Source organism: Vigna angularis, chromosome 3 (assembly GCF_016808095.1).
Source record: "Vigna angularis cultivar LongXiaoDou No.4 chromosome 3, ASM1680809v1, whole genome shotgun sequence".
In the NCBI taxonomy this organism is placed as follows: Eukaryota; Viridiplantae; Streptophyta; class Magnoliopsida; order Fabales; family Fabaceae; genus Vigna; species Vigna angularis.
Window position 1 is genome coordinate 2,545,291 of NC_068972.1, and position 22,580 is coordinate 2,567,870.

A 22,580-nucleotide genomic window follows, 5' to 3' on the forward strand; every position below is an offset into this window, starting at 1 on the left:
TAACTATAATATTGAACAACTTAATAATAAAGTGTGATTACTAATAATTTGGTTATAATTAGACAATTATTAGTCAAAAGTTCAGTAAAAAACCCTAAAAAGATAGATAATTGCATTTATTATACTTATTAATATCTAAATTGTCAAATATTGAATTGACTTTGACATATCCGAACGATTTGGATCAACTGTCACAATAAGATTTAGAATAAAAGATAACTTTTGAATCTCCTTAAAAAAACCTTTGAAGTAATCTCAACTCTAATCTCAAAACAAGTTTAAAATTGTGCAATTTTAAATCATAAAAGTAAAAAAAATGTAAACGGATAGAAAAATCTAGAGTTACATAATTCTAAACAAATATATCAAATTACAAATCCAAATTAAATAACATTTGTATAAAAAATTACATCTGTTTATTTTAAATTTAACCTGAAAATGAACAATATATACCAAGAGTTTCTCCATAAAAATAATTTAGTTTTAAGTTTTGGATATTTTTAAAATTGAGTTTCTATTATTATTTTTTGATTATTAGTTTCTAAAGAATTATATACTTTTTGAGTTTCTATCTTTTAATTTTGTTAATTAAGTTAATAACGTGATTGTTATTTTACTATATTATTTTTCATGATTGTCCCTACGTCTTATTAGAAGATATAAAATTTTGTGGTTAATATAAAAATAGAATTGTAATTAATGTAAAAATAATTTATTTTTATTACTTTTACTGAAAACTTGTTCGATAACAAGGTCATATTTTTTCATGATGAGTGGATTGTCTCGACATCACTGTTGAACCGTCCTTATTTTTAATAAAAACAATGAAGTCATACATCATTTTATAATGTCATAATGTCATTTTATACTAACAATAAAACTTCATATTTTTTAACAAAAAAATGATAAGATAAAAAAAAGGTCAACTTAGTTAACTAAATAATTAAAAGATGACATCTACAAAATATGAAAATTTTAAATATAATATATAAAAAATTAGTAAAAACTCAATGAAAAATACATAAATATAAAATGACTTAAAATTTAATTAAGTTAACAAATTATAATAATATTATCATTTTAATTCGTAACGTAACTATAAGTGGGACTAAAAATGTAGAACTTTTTACTCATAACAATTAAAACTTAATAAAAGAACCTTTAATCCAATTGTTGAATTGATAAGTTTACAATTTTTTATAGTCATTAAAAGTTTCGCGAACTTTTATTTTTTTTTAATAAACCATGACATTTAGTTTTATACAATAATATTGGTGATTGATGATGGTATTTTAAGTTTTGGATACATCCTATTGCAAATGCACCTTATCACATTTTTATGCAATTTTTTTTTCTTCGAATTTTTTTTTCTCGTCTTTAAAGAAAATGTAACTATTGTTAGGGAACATACCGTGTGCAGAAAAGTTCAAGCAAAACATAATATAAAAAACTACTCACTTTTGAGGTAACGAATCAAGTAACTCTGATATATAACTCGGATATAGAGCATTCTTTTATAGTATTTTTTTTCTTCTAAGAAGTATATTTTTTAAAAATTATTAGAACAAATTTGATTAACTTCAAAATTTGTTATACATAATTGTATAACAATTTTAATCTGCATGTTGGCCACAATTTTTCTTAAAGCAAGTGGACATTTTGCAAATTGTGATTTGCATTTGTTAAAAGAGTCAACTAGTTAACATTCAAAGACTTGTATATTTAATATTATCTATCTTTCCCAACTTTTTCTTTATTCTCATTAACCAAGTGTCTACAGAACATTTTCTATTTTACTTAAATACAATTTTAGATTCATTATTTTCCTTAACTCACCGTTTAATTCTCTCCAATTTAAAATAAAAACATTTTCTCTTTTTATTTTAGAAAACTTAAAATTGTAATATAATTTCTAGTTTTATATAATAAATTGTTTCGATTCAACAAATTCTTAAAATTAACACATGTATTTAAATTTTAATTAATAAGAGTGTAAAATTATAATTACATGAAAAATGAAGAATTGAATTGGAAAACAAACTAATAAGTACTAATTTTTTAAATGTTTTGAACAAGTTTTTTAATTTAAAGTCAATCTATATAAAAGTAATAGAGGTAGAAATTATATTCATTTAAAAGCTTGGGACAAATTTAAGAAAAGAGACAAACATGGACATCTGTTACACAAAGATTGATTAGTAAACTATCTCTATCAGAACATAAATATTCATGGATTGGAAGAAAGTTATGTTTTCTAAAAATTTTGTTGTTAGATCTTCCCTATATTTTGTATCTTTATTTGTAAGTTAACAAAAGTAAGACGATTAAATGTATTCAAAAATAATTTCTTGTGGATAAAGGAGGAGGAGGTAAGGAAAATAGTTTTGGTAAATTGGGAGATAAAAAAGAAGAATTATTGAAAATAAAAAACATGTGTCTTTTTAACATTTTTTTAAATGAAGGTAGAAATGATGATAGAGAGAAATATAGATTTTACTTGAACTAATTACAACCACCATAGTTAGTGAGTCCTTAGAGTGTGAAATGAAAATAGTTGGAAGGGAGAATAATATGATTTGAAACAACAATCATTATTTTATTTGTGATCAAGAAGCCAAAATCATGAGTATAAAATCAATGGACATGTAAAAGAGACAAATTTATCTTATATATACTTACTAAAGCTTCCTTATGAAAAATTAGATCAAATTCAAAACATTGTTGTCAAGATCCAAACATTACTCTTTTCAACTTTCTGGAACAGTAAGATATATCATTGTTTTATATTCAATAACCAATCATTGTGAATTATAAAAGTGTATTTTAAATGAGTTTAGGTAACTGTTATACTTGCGTACTATAATTATAAATAGACTAAATTTTTTTAGTTATGGTAAATTATTGTATTTTTTTTTTTGCAATATTTTATTCATATTTAATTTTTTATGCAATGAATAAATCTACCACACATTCTCTGTCCCTATATAGAAACAATTATTTATTCTGAATTCATTCACAGACTGAACGGAATGAACCTTAACGCAACATGTGTGGAAATAAATTGTCCTACAATGTTAAGGTTTTTACATGCATACACATAAAGATTGTTAACTCTTCACCTAACCCTCTTTGATCCAAATGAATAAAGAAAATCACAGTATGTGACGTGTGCAGCGTATTTGAAAAATCTACGAGTGAGGTTGATGGCAAACATTAAAAACTAGGACTCTGCAGAAGTTGAACAAAACCATGATCGGGCCACCATGTAAGCTTTATGGCCATGTACGCTATAAGCAACAGTACTTCATAACGCGTCTTTTTCGAAATAACACCTTTGTGGACAAGATTCCCATTTCCAACACCGATGTAGGATCATGCAAGACTCATTGGAGAGGGTTGACTACCAAATTATTTTCAACTCAAACAAATTAGGGTATATACTAATGCAACAGTAATTTCATCAATAATAAATCAGAGCGTCCACTGTATATTACTTTTTCTTACAAGTAAGAATTATGACTCAAATAAACTACTTCCAACTCATGTAGTAATCAGAATCAATTCTACATTACTTCTGAACAAATGGAATGAAAATGTTGATCTCGAACCCTAGGAAAATTATCTTTGTTTACAGTTTTAAAGCTCAATGGTGAGACTGGGAGAGCAGAAAGGTTCGGCTGCACAATTCTACCTTGTTTTAGTATGTTGCAGAGTCAACAAGAGAAGCATTTTAGCTAAAATATGTGCTTTACAAAGTTGAATCCGATTTATGAAAGGTTTGAAGAGATATATTAGAGATCTGTTGCATGGTTTTAAATGATTAGCCGTTATTCATCTCATCAAATGTTAAAATATGTTGGGAGGTTTTCTTCGCGCCATTTGGATGTTGGATCGACCTGCATCTAACCTCTGCAATGGATAAACAGTAGCAGCTGGCTATCTTTTGGGTAGGATAGCACCCGATAGAACTGCATTATTAGTTACAGTACCACTATGCATAGCTCCTGTTACAGAGGAAACTGCAGACATTACTAAATAAACCATGACTCCATTCCATGGTTTGTGCCAAACCAGCATCGTGTCCCAAACATACACATCGGAAAGGGGAAAAAACCTTAATAAGGAGAAACAGCATCCATCTCAATCTCACAAGCACGGCCATATTCAAACAGTGTGACCAAAAATAATCAGAAAGAAGGGTTCAGTAAACTACCATATCAGAAAATAAGCTCCATAATCTAGAATTTCAAATTAAAGTTTAAAGTTCCAACAATATAACTTCATCCTTGAAGCTACATACAGCCTCAAAAGTAAAGTAGTAAACCATATGTGATTTGGAACAATCATCACTGTTCAGAGTATTATTCTATAAACAAAAGAATGAAACTATATTTCTGAAGTAGAAAAGCAACATTGAAATCAACAAAGGCAAGCATCAACTGCTCCTGGGAAACACCACCAATTCCATCCATCCATGAAATCCCCCATCAGCCTCATATGCATCCTCCGCAGCCAACATCAAAATGCCTTTCGCCAACCTCAATGCTACCTCTGCCAAATCAAACCCCACACACAAAATACAAATCACAATCCAATCAATCGAACGAGCAAAGTTATTAAAGCAAACAGAAAACAGAAAAACTTTGTAAAAGAATTATGCATACCTTGCCAGTCTCAGCTTCATCAGGAACCTTGTAGCAATCTGCACTAACCTCCGACAACCACTGACCAGGGAAAAGGGTCTGCACAACAACACCAAACTCAAGAGCTGTTTTTTCTTTTGTTTCCGACACACACAACATAAAGAATGATATGGAATAACATAACGTAACGAATTGATCAGCTTACATCCAATTGTTTCTGAGCGTTTCTGGGTCGCTTCTTGGGCCGGCGGGGAGGCCGGTGGCCCACCAAATTCATGAAATCCTCCTCAATCTCCTTCTTCGTCAGCGTCAGAGAAAACTTCAGTGGTCGCTCCTCTTTCTCCGGCGACCCTCTTAATTTCGGCGACTTTCCGGCGCCGGGGACACTCCTCAACGGCGAAAACGACGTCCCGACCCCGGCCTTCCTCTCGTCAATCCTGACCGTCACGGGAGCCCGCCGCGTCCGCAGATTCCACGTCCTTACTCCGGTGGCCGACGGCTGCGCCTCCTCTTCAACCGCCACCGTCACGGGCGGCGCGTCCTCGATGATAACATCATTGTCCTCGGCGACCTCCTTGCCGAGAATCGCGTCCTTCATCCTATCGGCCTCGGTTTTGAGATCGAGCATGAGCTTCTCCCTGACGGCGTCGATCCCCTCGTCGCCGAGGAATCGCGGCCGCTTGAGACGCAGTCGCGAGTCAGCATTTACCGGCGGTGGGGGGTCGAATTCCCGCGGCGCCGGAGATCGGCGATCTCCGGTGTCAGTGGAGGAGTCAGAGGCGAGTTTGGTGCAGCGGAGGTGGCGCTGACTCCCCCACTTCAAACAGGGCAACATGAAATTGTGAAGAGGTTTCGATCTCTCGGGTCCCATGGCCATGCTCTCTCCTTCCCCAGAACACGTAAACACCATTTAATCCAAACACAGCCCCAAAAGAAAAGAAAAAAACAGCGTCAAGTGTATTGCTTTTCTTCTTCTTCTTCTTCAGCAGAGCCCAAACGAGAACTTCCGAAGCTGAGAAATTGAACCCACGAGAAAGACGCAAGCTTTTGGCTTGGGTTTCGCACTTTTGCGACTTTCGCTTCGTTGCATACTCGCCGGGAAACGCAAGCTCTTTATTTATAACTCAGAAACAAAGAAAGAACGAAGCGAGGCGGTTTTAACGTTCGGGTTCGCCTTCTAGGCTCAACGCTAACCTGCGCCTCGAGGGGTTGCCTGCTTATACTTACCTCCTTTTTTTTCCTTTCTTTTTTTTTTCCTTTTTTCCCGGGTTAAATACCTCGTTTTTTTTTAACTAACGTTGCGCCGTTCATTTTCGCGATTTCGAAAAGGGATGATTCGATCGAGGCCGTTCATTTTTGTTTCGGTATTTTGGATTAAAATTTGATTTCCGTGTGGTGCTAGGTCAACCGGACCATTGATTTTGGGTTCTTGGTGGTCAAGGATTTGAAAGGATGAGGATTAATATACCATCAAGAACATTATCTTTTTTTTTTGTTAGTTAATAATTTTACATTTTAATCATTTTGAGTGAAATAGATAGAATGTATTTTGGTTCGTGTGAGATGGATCCACTTCGTTTATAATTTCAATCAAATAAGATAAAATGCTTTTTTTTTACTAAAAGATAAAATCTTATTTCAAGAATATATGACTTCAATAGATTGATAGGTTGTTACCGTATTTTAATTGAATTTTAAATACCAATTATTCGCATCTTGAAATATAGCAATAAATTTTATTGTTTGAAATTCAATTTTAAATAAAACTAAATTATAAATAAATTGTGTTTTTTTCCTGTGTACGTAAAGTAGCATTGATGAAGATCAAATGTATTTCGTGTATTTAAATGTGAAAGAAAAATGACGTTTGTAGTGTAAAAAAGCTATAATTTTAGTAATGGATAGGAACATTTGTAAAGATAATTTTTCGAGTAAGGACTAAACATATATAGTTTTTTAATGTCGATTAACATACAAAAATAATACTTAAAATTTTAACTTAATTACTTTTTCATACATTTTCTTATAAAGTTTAAGATTAGCCTGTTATTTTAGACACAAATTTTCAATAAAATGATTTGAAATAATAAACATCCTATCATGACTATTATTTTTAAGGAATCTTATCATAATTATTATAATTTAAAACCAAATATTTCTCATTATAACATATCTTTAAATAGGTTAACAATTCAAAAATTCATTTTATGTATTCATAAAATAAAATTTTGTACGGTATGATGAGAACGAGAATACGATGGTTTAATCATTAAATTGGTGCGTTCTTTTAGAAATTTATTAGATAAATTGTTTAAAAGAGGTATCCAAATGAGCATGTGATGCTTTAAAATCTAAATTCATAAGAAAATGTCTAGTTCTAATATAAGGTGTTAAATTATAATAACTTTTTTAATATATGTGAAGAAGTTATGAAGCACCAGGTCAGTCTCAAATAATATTTTTTAAAATATAGAATTTACATGTGTGATGATATAAAATTTTGTTATCTATATATATCTTTTAGATACCAATCTGGAGTTTTTTTCTGCAATAATTCTTTCTCTCATTCCCTTTTTAATATATATGTTATTATTCTTCTGAAGTAACTTTATAATTTTATTTTATTTTTTGTATTAGATAAGTAGCATTTTGATAATTTCTAAAGTCATTTTTTTACAATCACATTTAAAAAACACTGATATTTGTTTAAACTTGTAAAAAAATTGTGGGAAAATTGTTCCCTTACTTTTGACGTTCTTTTGGTAGTAAAGGAAGCATATGATTAAGTTGTGCACCTTAGGTCAAAGCATTCAAAAGTGACCTATTTAATCATTTCCATGTGATTCCATGATCCATCAAATTTAACATAATCAAGGTGTCACTGTTGGAAATCTCGTGGAGGCTTGAGAAAATATACTGGAAAATATAGTGAGATTAAAATAAAATGAATAGAAAAAGGATAAAAAATAAAATAAACATTAAAAGAGAAAAGAGAGAGAAAATTTAAAATAAAATAAATAGTATAGTATATAAATAAGTAAAATATTAAAAAGTAAAGAAATAAATATAAACATAGGAATATAAAATAAACAGAATGACAAAGGGATAAAAATACGAATAGAAACAGATAAAACTATGAGGAGATAGTTGAACAGTTAAAGTTTACTGTGAGAGAAGTTGTAATTACAGACAAAATCTTTAAAATCTTAAGCAATTCAAACTAAATAAATTGGTTTTTATCTCAATTTAATGCTAATCACAATCAAATAACTAACTTAATAATTCAAGGGTTTGATTGATTTTGTGGTTAAATCAATATAAAATTTCATTATGTAGTATATTTTTCTCCTAGAATTTTATTTAGTTTATATTCACTTTTCAGCGGTTTTGGCTTCTTGAATAATTATTGTTTATATGAGTTGTTGGAAAAAATATTTAAAGAATCCTTTTTAAAAAATATTTTTATAAATTATTGTGATAAAATCTTCTTGTGGAAAAGACTGAAGGTAGCTTAACTGGTTAATGAGTGTTTTTTGCTAGTTTACAAGTAAATAAAAACAAATTTTTAAGTCTAAATATCAAATTAAAAAAAGTTAGCTAGAGAATTATATATATATATATATATATATATATATATATATATATATATATATATATATATATATATATATATAAGCTTTCGACTAATTTTACAAGATTAGGAAAAAAATGATTTAGATGTGATTAAAATAAAACAAATAATAAAAGAAAAAATAAATTCAAAATAAATTATAAAAAATAAAGAAAATAAGCATAAACACTAAAAAAATAAAGATATATAAAGCAAATAATATAAAAATGAATAGTAAAAGATAAAAGTAATAATACAAGATAAAAAAAAGTAAGATTAAAGTTAAAATTAACTCTAAAAGATAAATAGATAGAACTAGATGGTTGAACAATTGGTATGATCATCGTGTTTTACTAAATTATCTTGATGCATACCATTCCAACAATCTATACTTAAATTATATATTTGATTCACCAAAATGTTCAAATCTTAACTCTTTAAGAAAAATTAAATCCCATATAACTTGGTTTTTATTTTCAATCTCATTGCAATTACAATAAAACTGTAAGACCCATGAAAAATATTTACCTTAATAGTAACAATTTTATTACTAGTAGTAATAAATTTCTTTGTGAATGGAAAAGATAATAAGTTTATAAAATGTGGAAAGCTAAATAAGAAATTTTGGTAGCTTAAATGGTAGAAAATTGTGGGGATTTCAAGAACATGGGTTCAAACTATTTTCTACCTTTTTTTAAAAAATAAAAAAATAAATTAATTAAAAATATTAAAATATTGATAGTGGAAAAAACACTCCAGGTTTGGAGGCATTATCGAGGGATCCAATATGTCAAGTGGTGATTAAAATATTAATATAATAAAATAATATTAAAATAATAAATAATATTAAAAAAGAATCAAGTGAGAAAGCTTGAGAAATAGAGAAGAAAGAGTTAGGAAGAAATTTTTAGTTGCAAAAAGAGTAGAGGTTCTGGAGGGTTTTCGGGAAAACAAATTCTGAGCAAGAGATTAAGTCTGGAATAGAGGTAGGGGAGCTAACCTTTCTAAGCTTTTATATTATGATTTACTATTATTTTATTACTATTCATGTCTTGAAATTCTGTGTGAATACTGTTAAAACATATGTGCTTGTTATATATCTATCTATATTGAATTTCTGTGTTAATATTATATGTTGTTGTTTTGAATCTGTAAATAAGAAATTTGTTAAAACTAGTTGAGGAACACTTTGGCTAAGGAAAGACTTGGTACTTAAGTTGTCCATTGTGACGCACCTCTCTTTTCTGGAAGTCTACTCGACAAGTTTTTAACTTAAATCTTGTTGAACAGATTATGTATTGTTAAATTATTGTGCAATATATCTTGTTGGAATGAAAATTTCTGATGAATTCATGTTATTGTGGTAGATATGGAATTGTGAATTATAATTGTGATGGTAGGATAGAGGAATCTTAAAAACCGGAGTTGGTACATCCCTGATCATAGAGCAGTCCTGGTCAAATCCAGTCAGTTGTGACTAGTCATATGTACTGGCGTTTATGGTGAGTTTGATTCGTCAAACATTTGATTCTTCTCCGGTGACCATTTATGGTGATATTTGTAAGGACCACATTTTTCTTGGTGGTGGGGACACGGTGGTCACCCACCTTTCGCATTATTGGAGTGCAATTATGAGGGAAGGAGAGAAAAGGAGAGGGGGGAGGCATTTTACGGAGGAGGCTTGGCAAAAATAAGGGGGGATTATTGGCATGTGAGAGGGAGAGAGGGAAAGCAGCAGAGGGAGGGAACCCTTCTCCCGTTTACAACCGTCCAAAGGGCAACCATGGGAAGCTGTACAAACTCTGAAGGGCAGAGAGGAGGAGCTGGGTTGGGCATCTGGTGAGAGGGAAGTTCTTGCAGCCAGATCTGGAGAGAAAGGGGAGAGGTACTGAATTTGCTAAGAGATCTGGAGCTGTATGACTGGAGGAGATGGATCACAAATTTCACAAAGGAAGTCTTCAAGAGGTAAGGGGAGTTTGATTTATTTCATTAATTGTTGAAATAATCTGTATTTGATACAAATCTGAGAAGAAGGGGATGAAAATAAGGTTTTCTGGGTTCTCTAGAATCTGGTGCGATTCTGCAGAGTTATGCAAAACGCGCGTTCGTCCAAATGGCTCGACCAATTAGTGGTCGGCCAAAATACTATGAGCGTTTGGTTTTACTTTCTGCTGTACCCAGAAATAGTATTCCGTGAATAGTGTTCGACATTAGCGTTCGGTGAATAGTGTTCGACAATAGCTTTCGAGGAATAATGCTCGACAATAGTGTTCGGTGAATAGTGTTCGACAATAGCGTTCGGTGAATAGTATTCGACAATAGCTTTCGGTGAATAGTGCTGGACAATAGCGTTCAATGAATAGTGTTCGATATTAGCGTTTGGTGAATAGTGTTCGACAATAGCTTTCGAGGAATAATGCTCGACATAGTGTTCGGTGAATAGTGTTCGACAATAGCGTTCGGTGAATAGTGTTCGACAATAGCTTTTGGTGAATAGTACTGGACAATAGCGTTCCGTGAATAGTGTTCGACATTTGCGTTCGGTGAATAGTGTTCGACAATAGCTTTCGAGGAATAATGCTCGACAATAGTGTTTGGTGAATAGTGTTCGACAATAGCTTTTGGTGAATAGTGATGGACAATAGCGTTCGGTGAATAGTGTTCGACAATAGCTTTCGAGGAATAATGCTCGACAATAGTGTTCGGTGAATAGTGTTCGACAATAGCGTTCGGTGAATAGTGTTCGACAATAGCGTTTGGTGAATAGTGTTCGACAATAGCTTTCGGTGAATAGTGCTGGACAATAGTGTTCGGTGAATAGTGTTCGACAATAGCTTTCGGTGAATAGTGCTGGACAATAGCGTTCGGTGAATATTGTTCGACAATAGCGTTCGGAGAATAATGCTCGACAATAGCGTTCGGTGAATAGTGGGTACTCGGTTTAGCGTTCGACCTATTGAATCTCATAGCGTCCGTCCAATTAGGATAGTAGTGTTCGGCAATTATGTTTGGTGAATGGTGTTCGACCAAATAGTGGTCTACAAATGGTAATGGGTTCTAAGTTCACTTTGCTGTTGTTTGAGTTGAATTAATTGTGTACAATGTTTGATATATATATATATATATATATATATATATATATATATATATATATATATATATATATATATATATACTCTGATGTGATTTATGTGAATGCATGAGATATAATAAAATTACTGTGATGACTGTATTTTATGATGTTAATGTGAGTTGAGGAGTATGAGTATGGTATGGATCTCATGGAGAGATTATGTAATATTATGTCATTAGTGTGTATGTTGATGTTGAGGGTCCCGTAGTTGGAGGTTATCCTGATACTCTAATAACCATCCAGTCTCATGTAGGGAAGGATGAATTATGTGGTGAGAGGAGCAGGAGGTCCTGGTCTACGTTCCGGTTTGAACATAGTGAGGGGACTAACCTTGTGAATGGTATGAAGTATTTTGGAAGGGTATTTGTAAGAAAAAGTAGAAGTCATCACAAGTGCATAACCTCCCGTGACCGCTCATCAACGTATCATCCGGATGAGTGTCTAGTAGGAATTGTGGTATGATAGTATATGAGAATGTCTGACCTAAATATTATATGATGTTTTTATTGAAGCAATTATGCATGTTTTATAATTGTTGTGTTGCATGTTAGCTCACCCTTACTTGTTTGTTTGTGCCGGGAAAATTGTATTTTTGCGATGATCGTATAACGTATTTGTTATACGGGAGCAGAGGAAGAATTGTCGCATGATCTGGTGTATATGAAGGAAGATTTGGAAGAGCAGATTAGAGGGATTCAATGATATCTCTGCAGTCAACTATGAGCTTAGAACTTATGTATAGATTTAAGTTTGAGGTTACATGGTGTTAATGTAATTGCATTATTACAATTTTTTTAAATTTTGAATTTTAAAGGGAGAATTTTTGGGATGTTACAATATTTTAGTATTGTTAATTTATTTTGTGATATATTCATTTTGTATTATTTCTGTGATGATTGTATTTTATTATATTGGATTTGTGCATCTGAACATGATATGAGTATTATGGAGAGATTTTGTAATGGTATAATATGAGTTGAGGAATATGAGCATGGTATGAGTCTCGTGGAGAGATTCTGTAATGATATGGTATTTGTGTATATGTTGATGTTGAGGGTCCTGTTGTTGGAGGTTATCCTGATACTCTAATAATCATCCAGTTTCAAGAAGAGAAGCATGAATTATGTGGTGAGAGGGGCAGGAGGTCCTGGTCTATGTGCCGGTTTTGGACATAGTGTTGAGGACTAACCTTGTAGATGGTATGGAGTATTTTGGAAGTGTATTTGTAAGAAGAAGTGAAAGTCATCACAAGTGCATAACCTCCCGTGACCGTTCATCAACGTATCATCCGGATGAGTGTCTATTGGGTATTGTGGGATGAGTGTCTATTGGGTATTGTGGAACGAGTGTCTATTGAGTATTGTGGGACGAGTGTTTATTGGGTATTGTGGGACGAGTATCTATTAGGAATTGTGGTATGATGGGATGAGTATCTATGGTGTGATTGTGGTATGATGGTATGAAGGTGTCTGACATAATTATTATATGATGTTTGTTGAGTGTATCAAAGTAATTATGCATGTTTTATAAATGAGTTGTTGCATGTTAGTTCACCCTACTTGTTTGTGTGTTTGTGTATGTGCGATGATCGTATAATTCGTTATACAGGAGCAGATGAAGGAATGTCGTCTGATCCAGTGCAAAGAGATAGAAAAATAAATTAGAAAAATTCGAGTTATATTTATGAGTTTGTAGTTGAAATTTGAGTTTAAATAAATATATTTGAGTTTGTAGTGAGATTACGAGATGTTACCTTAAATGTTAACATTTATTTTGAACTAACTAAAATATTAATAAAGGCAACATTATGATAAGTGTAAATTGTATATAGTATAAAATCCTAAAAGATGAAAAATTCTAAAATTATACATATTAAACTCGATAAAATAAAACAACGATTTTAATACAAAGTCTTTTCTATAGTACTACTTACATAATATTTCCAACATTATAATAATATAAAATTGTAATTTTACTCTCTATTTCATATATATAAATTTCAACCCTTTGAGAAATATCGAACTTATGAGGTCATTAGAGTATAGGGAGAAAACTTTTAAAGATTTTGATTATAAAGCGGTTCTTCTTTAGTATGAATAATTTTTTGAATCAATAAATTATTCATTATAATATTATAAAATGATGTTAGTATTTGTGTTTTTGTAAATCTTTACAATTCAAAGTTTTCATATTATTCATGAATAATGTCGATAATTTAATTAATTTAGTTTTAATTTATGAAAAAATATATATAAGTTATTTAATAATTTATTTATTGTATTTATTTAGATTTTTTTTTCAGAATAAATATAGTTTGTTTATATTTTGTGAGATGTAACTTTTACCATATTATCATCTTATACTTTATATTATTTTATTTTATTTATTTATTTAGTAAACTCTATATGAGGATAAAGTATTAATAAATTTTGAAATGTCAACTGACACGTCAATTTTATAATAATATCTAGCATCATATTATTTATAACTATCTTCAACCATATCCTTATAAAATATTATAATTTATCTAATAGCTTTTGAAAATTTTGTATTAAGCATGTTCCATAATACTCTATTAGACACACTATTAATATAAACTATCGAAAAGTTATGTATGGACAGTTACTTCTATACATTATAAAAAATAAAAAAATAATACAAACACTTCATTCATCTTCGTGAAGTATTATTTGTAGGAAGTGAGTGTGATTAGATAATCACTAATATATTCTTTATCAGTATATCATTCCTATAAAATATACAGCATATCATTCATATAACACACAATTCAAACTAAAATATTTTACTAAACGTATTTCATATTCTTATGATTAAAAGCATAATTGAATTTTTTTCAATAGCATTACATTTTTTTGAAAAAAAAAACAAGACTTTATTTTTTATTCTGCTAATGCTAATATTTTTACGTTGTTACCGGATAAATAAAAATATAATATGATTTTTAAAAGTTGTAGTCGCAAAATTCAGTATTGATTTATTAAGAATATTGATGCTTGGATTGGATACGGTTAAGATCATAACTAATTATTTGATTTATTAAAATACCGTTATATAATATATTTTAAGAATATTGATGTTTGAATAATTAGTTATTTTTATCAATGTACTCTTCACAGGCTGGCACACAAACTTAATTATTGAAAAGTAAATATGTTTTAATTTTAGTTTTCACATGTTCCATAACCTTTCAAAAATATATTTTATTGACACAATTTTATATTAACTCATTGAGAGATACCTATCTCTTTTTAGCAATTATAGCTTACCTTAAACTAAACTAAATTGGGTTTAAAAATAAATTAAAATTAAATGGACACAAGCCCTTTGAAAGTTATAATTTAAGTAGAACTAGTTTTGAAACAATAGGAGACATGATGTACTATTTGATATTTACCTTTACACATATATTCTTTTTAATTTAATAGTTTGTTGATAGTGTACCTGTGTAGACTCTATATTCTTAACCAAATTATTTTTTAGTTTTGTAAGAAACTCCTTATAATTGTATTTATATTTTGAGAAAGTGTGTAATCAAATGCTTATGCAATTAATTTTTTCATTGTATGCAATTTGACTTTTTTTTCCCACAATTTCATTTTCCTCTTATTGTCAGCTGCACCTCATATGTAAAATGTGAAATCCTTAACCTAAATCAGGCTATATTGTCTTTTCCAAGTTTAAGTCATTTAAAACAAAAAATGAATAGATATTAACAGTAATATTAACATGATCATTCCTAATTACATTAAGAATAACAAACACAAAAGTACCCTTACAAAAATTCCAAAATAAAACCCAAATAAATCTTATTTCAAGATAATACGTTAATATTTTATTTTTGGATAAAATTATTCAATATATCATTACAATGATAAAATATAAAAATAAAGGTGCACAAGAAACCTTCATTTAGAACTACTTCTTATTTATGTAAAAAAATAAAATAATTATTATATCGTTTTTGAAACAATTTATAAAATCAGCTTTTAACTCATTATTCAAATATTTTTTAAATTACGATAGAGTATAATTATTTACCTTTAATCCTTTCTTCATTTATTTTATTATCTCACAAATAAAACATAAAATACTAATACCTAACATTTTCATGCTTAAGAAAAAACATAACCTTTAATCTTATTTAATAAAAAAACTTTAAGATAAAAATAATATTTTATATTTGGTATATATCAAAATTTAAAATAATATTTATTTTAAAATAAGTGAAGAAAATTTATGTAAAATGAAATGTTTATCAGATTATTTCCAGTCACAATTTATCAAACTCATAATTTTATTTTATTTTATTTTATTTTATATATATATATATATATATATATATATATATATATATATATATATATATATATATATATATATATATATATATTTTGTCAAGAAATTTAACATCTACTTCATTAATCTCTATTCATTATCAGGTCAATACTGATGAGTTAATTAATAATAGTTCTGATAAGGTAGCACCATGAAAATTAAAGAAGCTCATTTCAACTGAGTTTTAAGCTCTTTTTATAAAATATATTACTTTTATAAATATATTGAAATCATAGATTTGTTCGTGTCTTATTTTTCATGGTTAAATTATAAAAGGGAGGTACTAGCGCGCGCATATATATATATATATATATATATATATATATTTTTGTTTACATATATTAGATACTTTTATTATAATATAGTTTTTTCATTAGTATATACATTCCATCATGGTTCATAAATCATTTCAAACTTAATGAACACAAAATTTATACACTTCATATATATGCTTATAATTTAAATAATAATAATTCATAACATTAATTAATTTTCTGAAATTATCTAATTTCAGTGAAGTATCAAAGTTAAATATACAAAAGTATATATTACAATAAAGTAAAACTATAAATATAGTAATAATCTAAATAAAATAAATCATTAATATTCAACATAATTTTCACATTATATAATATGTCTGCATATATGGCAACAAACTTAAAAAATAATTCGTAAAATATAACAATTTATATTGAGTTATACTCATCAATAGTATTTAAATGTATTCATATCAAACTTTTAAGAATAAACTATAATATTTATAAAGATATTGGGTTAAAAGATCATATATTTAGATTGAAGTTAAAAAATTAACAACAACTTTTACTAAAATTAATAATTTGTCATTTTCTCACTAATAGAGTGATAACTATGGTTTTACACTTCTTTTTAAACTATTTCAAAACAACTATTATCCAAAGAAACTTTCATTAAAACTACATCTAAAACCAGTAGAATAAGAAAGAACAAATAAAAGATGATAATAACAATTTAGTAAAAATAAGTTAAATAAAGTATCATAGTGTTTATATATAATATACCTAAAACAAATTTTGAATGAATTAATGAAGTTTGATGAGAGGAATTTTCAGAAGAAGGCGTAAATTATGTGTTATAAAAAAAAAAAAGTAAAGTGATGGAATGAATAAGAAAGGGATTGTGTGAAGGAAAGGAAAGAAAACAACCGCTTGCCAAATCCGAATCGCATGTGCTACGTTACCACCTTTTTCTCCCTTGTTACATTCTAATTCTAAATTAATATAAACAATTTCTGTTTCTCTCCTCAAGCATTTAACCATTGCTCCATTAAAATAAGAGTAAAAAACACGTGCATGACGATTCATGATGCCACCTCACACATGTCATTTCCTCACACCACACGAACCAAACCTCTCATGGTTTCACACTCACCGATTGTGTCTCCCACACGTAACCCAACACGTCACAATCTATCATTTTTAAACACAGCAATGATATCATAATACATTTTTATATTCACTTAACACATATTATAAGAATAAAATAGTTAAAAAAAGTATACATTTTTATATTATTTAAAAAAAAAAAGATAATCTCAAATAAATATAAAATATCTGGATGTCTTAGAGAATCTTTACTCATTTTATAACTATCACAAAACAGAATCAATACAATCATTCACTTCTCTCTCTTCTATATGTTTATATTGAATTTTACACTATACTATAACCGTAAACCTTAATTAAGTACAATAAATAAATAAAAATAATTAATATATAATTTAAAGATAGTTTTAAATAAAATAAAATCAAGACTACATCCTTTATAAACATGGTTAAAGAAGTACTTTGTGTCTTAAGTGTTAATTTAACATCTAAATAATCATTTATCAATTCCAATTTATTAAGTTATAATGTATTTTAGTTACAAAAATATGTTTAAAAAATAATTTAAAGATATTTTTTTAATTAGAGACTAACTTATAAATCAATTGTTTTAATAGTCAAAATTTCGATAACTAATATTAATGTTAATGATGAATTTAGAAATCAATTCATTATGTAAATCATTTTGATTACCAATTTAATGACTAATTATAATTTTTTTTAACTATTTTAGTTACTAATAATTTTTAATTTATAAATTTGTATATAAATTTATTACTATAATAATTAATTATTTTTTATCGTTAAAATTAGTCATTAAAATTTTACGATAGTAACAACATATAATTTGATTAATCATTCTTTATTATTTGAAATAGTATCAAAGTAAACTTAGTATATACTTATATACAAATAATTTTATTTTTATGTATTCATATTTGTTTTTCAATTTTCTAATAATATTTTTTAAAAAGTCATTATTTTATTAATTTTATCTTCTAAATAATTTTAAAAAAATTTAATTGTTTTTTCGACTTGATTTTTTAAAAATTTAACTATTTTTTTAATTAAAAAAATAAAAAATACTTATAATAAAATTATAAAAATTATTTATTTAATTATAATAATAACATTCGTAATAATTTAATTATTTTTGCTGTTATAAAAAAAGTAAATATACATACACATGATACATGTGTTTTTACTAGTTTAAATGAAATATATTGTTTAAATAACCTTAAATTAAAAAAAATGTTAGTGTTTCTAGAATAACCATGAACTAAAAAAAAATCATATCAATTTAATTCGAGAACAAATCTAAAATTATTGTAAGTGATATCAAATTATATTCTTATCTAATGCATTAAAAAATAAATTCCAAAACCTAATTTGTTACTCAAAATTGTCAAAATTCCATCATTACCCGTAATAATTAAACTCAAATATTGAATAAAATCTTAACTCAACAAATCCAAACGTAACTTTATTTCAGCAATATAAGATAAAATAATATCGATAATCTCACTGTAATATTCTATTATAACTTTAATATTAAAATCAAAATTTCAGTCATCTAACTTCAAAATTTTCAATTCCTTTCAATTTCACGTACCCTTTTGCTTGATATAAAAAAATATGAGAGAATCCTTATAAATATTCTAGATCATTTATAAATAACAAAGCGCATTACTGTAAATTCCAACTAATTATCTTTCCTTAATCAACTTGTTATATATACAACAATTTAAAGATTACATGGAGACTTAAAAAGAGACAAGAAATCTTGAAAACCAAGTAGAAGATATAAATCTTAACCTAATTAAAATTGTATTCAATAAAATTTTGTTTATTCTCAATCATCTTCTAACCCATACATTAAAAAAGGGGAAAAATGATGGTAAATATAACTTTAAAAAATATATAAAACATTGAAAAATTCAAATTGAAAAGAGTTAAATATTTTGTAATTTTAAAGTTTTTTTTTAATTATAATTTGTCATGTTCTAAATTTTAATATAGTTTGATCTGAAAATTTAAAATTTATGTTACTATTTTTAATATAAATATTTTAAATTTTTGTATATATCAAATAATTTTTTAGACTAGTATTTGATTTATTTTCATCATGTTTAACATGTTCCAACTTAAATATAAGTTTGAAACATGATTCATCATATAAACTCTTTTTAATATTTTTAAATTAAAAAAACTATATATTTTTTTAAAACACACAGTTAAAATAAATTAAAGTTGAATATACAAACGAATTTTAATTTTACATTAGTAGAAAGTTACAAACATATTTAATCAAATTTAAAATGAAAAAAAGAAAAAAAACCATAAGACTTTTAAAATAATTTTCTAATAGATTCCTAAAGCACCTTCTGTAATGGTAAAGAAACAATTTATTTTACTGCGAATCTGAATATTATTTCCAAATGCTATTTTAGTTATATTTTTATTAAAACTCGGTGAAGGTCTAACTTTTTTTTAGTTAAACAAATTTCAGTGTAGTATAATATGACGGTGTCTATTAGATCTGATAAAGTTTATGAAAAAAAAATCATATTATTATTTTTATTTCCAAATTTCCATAAAATACAATGAACAATTAGCCAATCATCCATTTTAAATGTCATAATTTTCCAAATTCAAAATATTTATTTATTATAAAATTTAATTATATAAAAAATTGTCACAAATTTAATTTTCATTAACCACCTCAGAGATAAAAAAACTAACTTGTCTGAAATAATAATAATAGTTATTAGGTATCAATATTGGTTATTGGAAAGTAATGTAGATTAAGAAAGATGAAAACAAGACTTCATGACGGTGGTTGATAGTTCAGATGGGAGAAAAATATGAAAATAATTATTTCGACATAAATATATTTTGATAATATTTTAATAATATACGTGTCATTTTTTATTAATTCATTATTTATGTTTTATTATATTATTATACTCTAAACTTAGATAAAAAAAAAATGACATGTGAAAATGTAGCGGAAAATTTAGGCCAACATGTTAGCCCAAAAAAATAGTTAGCTGGAGTGAATGGAAAAAGTGAATTTGGAGGGAAACCCTACCTATGAGATGTTCAACGGCTAGTTCTGCACGTTCCTTCAACATGTTAACTACAAAACACAACCGACCACACCTTTTACAGCTTGGCTTCGATCTCTCCACCTTTTTCTAACCTTAAAGCACTCTTTCCTTCTTCACTCTTCACCATGTCTCACTGTTTTTGCTGCTACTTCTTTCTCCTTCCATGTTTTTCCAAAAATGCCCAGAAAAGCATCACCCTTTTTCCACAAAGTCTCCCTTCATCTCCTCAGACTCTCTCTTCTCATCCACAGATTAAGAAAACCCATATTGCCAAAGCTCCTCAAGAGGTTCAAGAAGTGTCAGGAGTTGAAGCTCCTGAAGCACTCTGAGTATGGAGAGTACCAGTTCTCCGCTTCAACAACTCCCCTCATTCCTGGTTACCATCGAAACCAGTTCAAGAACAGGGTCCAACCACCTCTGTGTTCTTTCTTGTATCTGTATTGGTGCCTTGGCAACTTCCAAGTAGAACGAAGTGGGGAGTGCCAGCTGGCATTGGAACCCTTTGAAATTGGAGATGAAACAAGCCTAGTTCAGGATTTGTTTGAGTGTGGTTCAGGGGATGAAGGTGAATCGGTTGATCAGAAGGCTGAGAAGTTCATCCAGAGTTTCTACCAGCAGATGAGAATGCAGAGGCAGGAATCGTTCTAGCTCTTCAGATTCACTTTATATTTTTCAATTCATTATTCCTTTCTTGATTGTTTTATTCAATCTTTGCATTAATTTCGCCTTCGTTTTGCTTAATTTAATTTTCAATCAGGAGAAATGGATTACTTTCTTGCTTAATTTAATTCTTTAAATTCTTAAATATATCAATTTAATTCCATCTCTTGGTGTAATGAAGATTTTTTTTTTCTTTTGCTAATTTATAGCATTGTAGTTTATATAAACCATTTAGCATGTGTTGTAAGGAAATCCTAGCCAGTAAATTCAAAGATTCTTTTTTTTCTGGTTTATATAAGATCGTATCGCAGACCAGTATTTCGTCTGAGATCTTGTGATATATTATATATCATACATGATTATGCAGCAAGATTTAAGATCTATTTTCTAAAATTTCCTCCAAAAAAGGACAGAAAGGATGAGCATATATGATAAATGTTTAATAATATTAGTGTTTTTCTAGGGTTCGGGATTGTCTGTTTAAATATCTCTGTCACGTTTGTTGGGTATTCCCTTCTGAATAATATAAAATCGGTGGAAACTCACCGGTTCACTTTCAAATAGTTTTGTAATCATGTTATATTTATATGGAGTTGATTTCCTATTAGAAAAACTGATATCACCAAACCCTTTTTTCTCTTGTGAAAAAAGAAATAAAAACTAAGAATTGGTTCAACTGATTGTGATTTTTGCTCTGAAATTATAAGCACTGTATTCGTGTTTAAAATTGTTCAAAAATCACATTAAAATGACGTAGCTTAACTTTGGACGTTAGTGTATTAAGGGAAACGAAAGCTGTTATTTTTGTCTATAGGCAACGGTTTCGAAATCGAGACATATACAGGCCAGGCAAAATGGATAGACTTTTTGACTGAGTTATAAATTGAGGCAAAAGGAGGTAAGATTTTGCCTCAATTCTTAGGTAACCGAGACATTAGTGTGTTTTAATTTTTTTTTATTTTAGGCCTCGGTTCGTACTGAATCGAACGATTCATACCCTCGCCAAGCCCTAACCGCGTCGTCGTCGTTCTTTCACTGCCATCGCAGTGCCCTTATCGCGCCCTCGCCATACCCTAACCGCGTCGTCGTTCTTTCGCTGCCATCACAATGCCCTTTCGCGCCCTCGCCCTACCCTAGCCACGTCGTCGCTGTTATTTCGCTACCATTGATGATCCTCCCAGGTTGGTTGTCTGCGAGAAAGGAAGAAGAAATAAACTTGAAGCTTCTGGGTTCGCGGGTTCGCTCGAGATAAATGACAGAGAGAAAAGATTAGGAATAGAACCTCTGAATATAGTTTGTTGAGAGAAACCAACAATAGGGAAAAAATTGGTGTTTCCCCTCTCTACAAAACCAACCTAGAACCGGTGAGAAAGGGGGAAGAAGATAGGTGCCCCTTAACAACCCTCTCGCGCGAGACAAAGAAAGGGGGAAGAACAGAACCTCTATTTTCTTCTTGCAGTCGCTGTAGAATGCGTATGACGTCTTCTTCCTTCTCTCAAGGTTCCAATACAATCCAGTGGACTATATTTGCACGCGGAAAGATGAGTTATGTTGGAAGATGAGTGCGAGAAGAAGGCACATGGGAGATGGGAGAGGAAGACGCTCTTGCGCGAGAAGAAGAATGAAGGGGAAGAAGAAGAATGAGGAGGTGCGCGCTAGGGGAAGAAGAAAATTGTGTAAACTCTTTTCAGGTTTCAGTAATTT

General features: G+C 29.0%; 2 protein-coding genes across 2 annotated transcripts; one reads left to right on the top strand and one right to left on the bottom strand.

The window, feature by feature from the left end:
• Positions 1 to 4,217: 4,217 nt before the first annotated feature.
• On the bottom strand, positions 4,218 to 5,882 carry LOC108325183 (uncharacterized). Its single transcript, XM_017558206.2, has 3 exons — positions 4,849 to 5,882; positions 4,665 to 4,742; positions 4,218 to 4,551 (listed from the first exon to the last, which is right to left on the bottom strand). The coding sequence occupies exons 1-3, from the start codon at positions 5,551 to 5,553 to the stop codon at positions 4,546 to 4,548; spliced, it is 789 nt and encodes a 262-aa protein (XP_017413695.1). The 5' UTR covers positions 5,554 to 5,882; the 3' UTR covers positions 4,218 to 4,545.
• A 14,414-nt stretch (positions 5,883 to 20,296) lies between these two features.
• LOC108325720 (uncharacterized) lies at positions 20,297 to 20,986 on the top strand. Its single transcript, XM_017558814.2, has one exon. It carries the CDS (start codon positions 20,394 to 20,396, stop codon positions 20,862 to 20,864), a length of 471 nt encoding a protein of 156 aa, XP_017414303.1. The 5' UTR covers positions 20,297 to 20,393; the 3' UTR covers positions 20,865 to 20,986.
• Positions 20,987 to 22,580: the final 1,594 nt, after the last annotated feature.